We start from the raw sequence: 7,823 nt of genomic DNA, 5'->3' as shown, positions 1-7,823 counted from the left end.
GTGGACCTACCTTTCGCTAGCCGCCGTGTTTGTCTGGGGGGTCGTCGACAAGACCTGGAAACACAGCACGCCACCGACCGACAGACTAGTCGACGAGAAGCCGCCCAAACCAGTTTTCACGACCAAACCCCGAACCCCCTCCGCATGTAGTAACATTGGGTAAGCATCTCCAAGGCTTGAAAATCAATACTGATAAAATCAAACCCTTAATCGACAGTAAACTTCATGAAGAATTAAACGATTTGAAAAGTATCAAATTCCAACAGACGCTCCAAATGACGCTCCAAAAACCTCAGTCCAAAAAACTACAAGCATCGTTAGAAAAATGGACGCATCGAGGTTCGGGATGCGGGATGGATACCGTCAACACCGTTTATCTTGACATAGCGAATTACAAACCACTCAAAGGTGGATCCTACCTCTGGGTGCCGAAGCATTTCGGAGATAAAAGGGCCATCCTCAACCCCAAAACCAAAGGGGAGGATGTTCATAATTATTGCATGATGGTGGCGGTCATAGCTGCCTGACACGAACCGAAAGGAAATCCGTGCAGGCGTTCCAGCTACCCAAAGTTGGAGGCATCCAGATGCCGACTTCACGGGTGTAGAACGCCTCACACCCATCTCCTACCGGACATGATTCAAAAACCAAAACCCTGTGCTATTAACATGTTCGGCCATGAAGGGGACAAAGCCATCGTACACCGAATCAGCTCCAGGTCCGATGATGTCCGCAGAATCAATTTATTCCTCATCGAAAAAGGCGACCAGTATCACTACGCGACGATTAAAAGCTTGAGTCGACTGTTGTACGACCAATAGAACCTAGCCAGAAAGAAACATTTCTGTGAGGGAGCCTGCACTGCTTCACGCGAGCAGACCTGCTGGAATCGCATAAGGAGGATTGCCAAGGCGTGGGAGAGACTGCTGTTCGAATTGACATGCCTGAAGAAGAGAAAAACATCTTAAAATTCGTCAACCATAAACATCAAATGTCCGTACACTACGTCATCTACGCCGACTTACGCCCTGATCAAACAGGTCAAACACATCAAGCCCGAACAAAGTTTCACGTACGAAACGCAAGAACACGAAGCCTGCGTGTTCAACGAGTTAAAAAAGCAAAACAGTGACAGGTGCAAGGTGTTTTTACACGGACACGGATTCCCTGCTTATTGGAAATTCGTACCGAGGACATGTACGAGGACATGGCGCAACACATGTTCAACGAGTTAAAAAAGCAAAACAGTGACAGGTGCAAAGTGTTTTTACACGGACACGGATTCCCTGCTTATTGGAAATTCGTACCGAGGACATGTACCTGTACGATACAAGTTGTTACACCACCACCACCATCCCCCAACCCCCGACCACGCCCTACACGACCAAACGAATAAAAAGGTCCCCGGCAAGATGAAAGACGAATGTGATGGGACACCCATCGTGGAATACATTGGGTTAAGAGACCCAAGATGTATTCCATCAAGAAAGCCGACAACGATGAAATCCGAAAGGCTAAGGGTGTGAAAAAATGTGTGGTGAAACAGCACATCAAGCACACCCTCTTCAAACAGGCTCTGGGGCGGTGTGGTAGCCTAATGGTTAAAGCGTTGGCTCATCACGCCGAAGACCCGGGTTCGAATCCCCACATGGGCACAATGTGTGAAGCCCACCGTGATGTTGCTGGAATATTGCTAAAAGCGGTGTAAAACCAAACTCAGTCAGTCAGTCAGTCAAACAGGCTCTCTTCAAGAATAATGTTCAAACACCAAATGAATGCGTTAAGAAGTGACAAGCACAAAATCTACGGGATCACCCTCAACAAGACGTTGCTGTCCCTCTTGGACACAATGGATCGCCATCGATGGCCTCACGACTTACGCGTACGGACACCTACAGTATAGTCAGTCTAGACCTCGACTCTTTGGGAGTTTCTAATACCCCTATAAAAGAAACTCCATTCGGCACGTCGAGGCCTAGATAGTCGTGTAATGTCTCACGCTCGGGAAACAGGTCAAAAGCTTATGGCAACACTTGTTGGAATGGATCAAATATAAAACTGGAATCACTCCAAAACCAAGTGTAACACACATCATATTGAAGACGCGATGTACTACCAAACATTACATATATACAGGCAAATGCCCCCCCCCCGAAAAAGAAAGAAAGAAAGAAAATAAACAAGAAAAAAACAACCCCGCACATAAATGGCTTTAAATTAGATGTACAAGACTCCTATAACTCCTATAACGCCAGTAAGCAGCTCCTCTACACAGATTATAGATTCATCTCCTTCTGGTCTTCATGCCACAACGTTTCTACATAATTCCTTTTTTGCCATACTCTGCCTTTTCGAAATGTATGCCATAAAATAGAACATGTCTTGATCTACAAGGTACGCTATTTTGAAAATGTATGTTGTACATGTTGGGATACCTACAAAAAAGAAATAATGTGATAAAAAATATCTTCTGAACCTCAAATAATGTGTACACAAAGCAATGGTGATTCGGGAGTAGACTTTGGAGTGTCGCTTGGCGATGTGGCCCGATCTTCTGCTCCCGCCAACGGTTGGCCACGGTTCTGCCACTAACCAGTATCGACCTTGGATGTGTCCAATCTGTCAATGTTGTACTTTGGCATGGACACATCACCCAAATAATGTTTTCCTGATTCATGACCATGTGCTCTTCTCATAGTCGGGATCTTACAGTTGGCACTGTTTTCAGCATATATTTCTTACGAACATGGACAGTGACTAATTGAGTGAACCTTAAATTAATAGTCACATTGGCATTATTTCAGCCATATCGTGACTATGAAACTTGTATATTAATAAAAACATAATCAGACAATGTAAGTACCAGTCGACCAAGGACAGTAAACAACTAGACAGATTTAGACTTAAAACGAGCATTATGTCCCAAAACGATAATTCTATTGTTACGGTTGATAATTTGGAGTGACAAAAGGTTTGTGAATGCCCTTTTCAACCAGAAAAATAGAACACAGACAAGTCTAAAATATTCAATGATATATTGATCAAACAGTGTGTAATGTACAATGAATGACAACACTGATGTCTAGTACAGTGCAATTGAGTCACAAATCTAAAATATTGGGTAACAGATATACTGACTGAACTTTGTTGACAATGACAGCAGTAGAGTAGACAAGCACGGTCGGTCTTGAAACGTTGATAAACTTGACGATGGCAGACAGATGTGTATCATAAATGTAACATATACACAATTTGGGATTTCTACTTCCTCGGGAAAGCACGGATTCTTGTAAATCACTGTATGGCCGTGTGTATCACTGTATGGTTGTTTGAATCACAGATCAGAGATCTCACACATCAGCCATCGCAGTGACCAAAAAAAAATTGGATTTCTGAGAACTAGTAGCCTAGCTCATACACTTTTATACCCATCTAGCAACTGTAAATTGGAGCGGCTCCCACACAAGAAAGCTTTGAATTCACTATGCCTTTCAGAAAATGGTCAAATGCAACATATATTATATTTGGAAACACACAGGCATTAGTTATGTCGATTATGATACTACTGTAGCCTTTTGTATTCAGGGCATTATTGATTGTACAGTTTTAGTATTTTTACTGTAAAATCTTATATATATATATATATATATAATATATATATATTTTCTCATAATCTTTGCAGACACTTCAAAAGACAATTTGTCGTCCATCTCCTAGGTCCAATGGTGGTTGACTTGGACACCCTTGTTATTAAGCATTATCAATGTCATGCTGAAGACCTGGGATTGGCGCATAGTGCATAACCATTTTCTTTAGGAGAAGGTGAGAATTTATGGATGTCAGCTTCTTTGCAATATTATTACTAACAGCGTAAAGCCATGCTCATTAATTCCCTCACTACCATACAGATAGGAGTAAACATTTATTCTTATGTGTTGCAAACGGCATGAAAGGTATTTCGATTTTAAAATATGGCTGAAATGGCATGACAGACATATGTGATAACAATGGGCGATTAGCGCATGTTCATAAATTCAATTCAACCATTGTTTATGTCATAATTTAGGATACAGTTACTAACACTATGGCTGATGTTCTACCTAAAACATGTCCAATTCTTTCATATTGCTATACCTAATGTGCCGAATCGTTATTACACCATGAGTACAGTAGTTTATACTTTGGTATGCTACGACAAATAAATTAACTACTATTGAACCTATATTTAAAACGGATTGTTTTAAACAGTAACAGTGATGTACACATCTTCATAGAATATTCAATCAGCTATTTGATACAGTAGTTGAGAAAACATTCGACTCCTAACATAACAAAGGCTCCTGTAACTCCAGCTACACACATGACCCAAACACTCCGCAAGCTACTGATGTCCACTTTCGTCCTTGCAGGTACATATTCCTCACGCTGTGTGCTGTTCCACTTCCTTGTCAAGGCTTCCAATACACCGTTATCATACAGACGGATGAGTCTGGAATTAGGAACACTTACATTTGCTTTAAGATTGCTTAAATATTCTTTTCGTTTAGGGGTGTAGGACTGACTGACTGACTGAGTTTGGTTTTACACCACTTTTTGCAATATTCCAGCAACATCACGGCGGGGGACACCAGAAACGGGCTTCACACATTGTGCCCATGTGGGGATTCGAACCCGGGTCTTCGGCGTGACGAGCCAACGCTTTAACCATTAGGCTACCCCACCGCCCCTTTAGGAACGTAACTAGTTTGTATTTAACGGCACATTCTGCTTTCCCGTTTACTTCTCCATAACATTATTATTTGATCATCAACACATCGCAATGAGGACCACAATTGCGACAAATGGAAGCAAATTGCACCAAAGTATATATCAGAGGATAATATCTATAATATAAACATACACATTAGTACTTACTTGTCTGAAAAAAGCTCTGCAAGAGGTGAGTTGAGAGGAAAGGGCAGGCTGAGATAAAATGGACCAAGACCACATGTCATCCTTTGTAGGTTATTGATTGTAGTTTCCATACCATCAGCAGTGTTTGAACCGGTCATGAATGCGTAGTAGCCAGACTGTAGGAGCATCTTGTAGTGACGATCCTCGTCCAGAGAGTTTTGTATGTTTGAAGATCGGGTGGCCAACACCTTTGTCCAGATTTTCTGACTTACACTATCAGTAGAATTCTGAAAAACGTTCAAAAAGTACATTTGTTAGATAGCATCTGATATAAGTCGGTTGCAGATATGGGGCGTGAGAAACGTTCATCCGTATTTCATCCGTGACATCAAATTACATTCTCGAAATGTGATCAATAGATAAGTAAAGCGATATTTTGGGGGATTGTAATGGGCCTTCCGCCGACAAAAGTTAATGTTCAGCTACAACAGTGCGTAAACGTATAGCTTTGACCATTTGGGTTGAGAATAAACTTCAGCAGACAAAAGTCCTATATATGTCCTATTTCCTTGTGTGTCTTTCCCAACAGTATGGCTAGGCGAGGTCAATGCAACTACACAGCGTACAAATAGTACAGACCTTGTACAGATCTTCATAGGATGATCCTTTACGAATAAATATTTTGAAGTCTTCGTTTTCTGCAAGGTCTTCCATTGTATTAAAAGGGTTTATCTCTTTCACCACTGATATAATGGCAACCAGGTTACCAGTGTATACTGCAACAATGCTGATGCAAAACATCCACCAGCTTGTGTGGAATATGCGGCCCGGTACGCTCTGTGGGAGATGCAGGGAACCTGTGGATGCAAAGTTTACTGTTGTTAAATTTACTACTCAAAAGGAGTTAAAACACCTGAAACTTTCATATCGCTGAAGATTAACTGCTGTCATAAGAAAGAATCGCGTGTTACTTAACTTCTTTGGAGTAGACTTTGGGTGGTTTGAGAAATTCTTGTATATATTGTAACTAAAATAGCATCCTCCTACTTATGTTCTGTAATGACATTTACATGAGGAACTTCAGCGGCGGAAGCGCAGAGACGCCAAGCCTTTAAGATCATTCCAGGAACAATACTTCTTAAGGTCATTTGACGAATCATGACTTTTTCCTGTGATATTCCCCTTCATTTCACGCATGTAGGTAATGGAAGAAGCTGCACCAGATACATAACCTGCTGACCTTGCCTTGAGTCAACCTCTGGCCTCACTGTGGTTTACAATTGTGTTTTACATTTAAAAGAGAGAATTGATTGAGCACCATACAACTCTTGCTTGGATGTTGTCTTACAAGGTTACAACATTCAAGGCTTCATTAAAACGTTTGATGTTAGATGTGGAAAATATTTTCCAAATTTGACACATCAGTGACAAATTTTATAACTGATGCAAATAACATATATATATAATACATATATACTGTGTATTCCCAATATTTTTCAGGTGAACGGTGACTACCTTTTCCCGAACACGTTGTGATTCACTCTCCAATAGTGAGGATTATGTGATGAATCACTATTACCGAGTGTATGACGCTGCTTTTAGCAGATATTTATCATGCTTGAGTGAGTGAGTTAAAGTTTAGCTTCTTAAAAAAGTTATACGCTTATAATAAATACATAAATTGAAAACATGTCTACATAAGTTTGCACAATTTTCAGAGATGTTAACAATTTGTATTTCCAATCATTTAAGCAATGATAATATTAATTCTTTACTCAAACGTTGAAAGCCAACATTGTCCACAAATCTAAATACCTTTATTGAACGGCACACGAATCACCGTCATGACACTGTCCGATGTTGATGGTGGATGTGTAGGAAACTCATCAGTCCCAATATGCTCTCTAACTCTGTATCGTTCCAGCAGTGTATACAGACCTATGCACCAGGCCATCGTCAGCAGTCCGCATACATACACTTCCCATTTAAATACAGACAACAACAACATCCAGCGGTTGTCATTAGTTGACAGTTTCTTATAGACGACTTCACATACTGATTGGTACAGAATAGAAGAAAATGCAAAGGACTTGCTTCTCTTAAGGACTAGTCCGTAAGGTATGCCAGACAGGTCGACTTCCTAGAAAAACAAACAAAACGGAACAAGGTCAAAATGATTGAATGTGTAATGTTCCAATGGTCCTACATATGCAATCTGATTGATTCAATACATCCCTCCTTACATTTCGTTCTACCATTCCAAGGAGACCGCTCCATGTTCCGTTCAATTCACCCCAAGACTGGTCAGGTGGTTCGATCAGCTCATATCTGAAGTGAAATCAAAACGTATTGGTCATTGTAAAATGTAAAACATAAGTACTTAATGAAAGTGAACTGGCATGACAGTGACAGTATATTAACATAATTACATCTAATACTAATGTTTTTTTCAGTTGCACACTTCATTTGCTCGGTTGTTCTGTTTGTATCGTGATATTGGCAATAAACAAGATCCTTCGGGTTAGAATTGGTCCATGTTTGCCGCTATCGGGATCGGGTTGACTTGGTTGACACATCGTATCCCGTAGACCATCGCTTATGGTGTTGATCGCTGGATTGTCTGGTCTAGGTTCGATTATTTAGAGATGGCCGCCATATAGCTTGAATATTGCTACATGCGGCGTTAAACAAATAATAAAAGGATAAGAAATAAAAGACTGGTACAAATAATGGAAATGATTATTGATAAGACGTACGTGAAATTGAGATATTCACCAAGGCTGTCAAATAAGTCCTTGCAGGCATGAGTGTACACAATGGACGCATTCGTTGAAGTTGTTTTCTTGCAAAATTGTTCCCACTGCAGAGAAGACAAGCATACATAAAGATCAACTGTATTCTAAAACCAATTCGTTGTGATCATTTTTTAG

The 7,823-nt window shown here is 40.6% G+C and overlaps 1 protein-coding gene across 1 annotated transcript; it reads right to left on the bottom strand.

Annotated features, from left to right (window-relative positions):
• Positions 1 to 5,487: 5,487 nt before the first annotated feature.
• Positions 5,488 to 7,215, bottom strand: LOC124272964 (glutamate receptor-like). Its single transcript, XM_046708205.1, has 3 exons — positions 7,137 to 7,215; positions 6,709 to 7,033; positions 5,488 to 5,750 (listed from the first exon to the last, which is right to left on the bottom strand). Exons 1-3 carry the CDS (start codon positions 7,149 to 7,151, stop codon positions 5,488 to 5,490), a joined length of 603 nt encoding a protein of 200 aa, XP_046564161.1. The 5' UTR covers positions 7,152 to 7,215.
• Positions 7,216 to 7,823: the final 608 nt, after the last annotated feature.

Source organism: Haliotis rubra, unplaced genomic scaffold, assembly GCF_003918875.1.
Source record: "Haliotis rubra isolate DU_JTF1 unplaced genomic scaffold, ASM391887v1 Scf175, whole genome shotgun sequence".
NCBI classification, from domain to species: domain Eukaryota; kingdom Metazoa; phylum Mollusca; class Gastropoda; order Lepetellida; family Haliotidae; genus Haliotis; species Haliotis rubra.
This window is presented reverse-complemented; position numbering and strand designations above follow the sequence as displayed.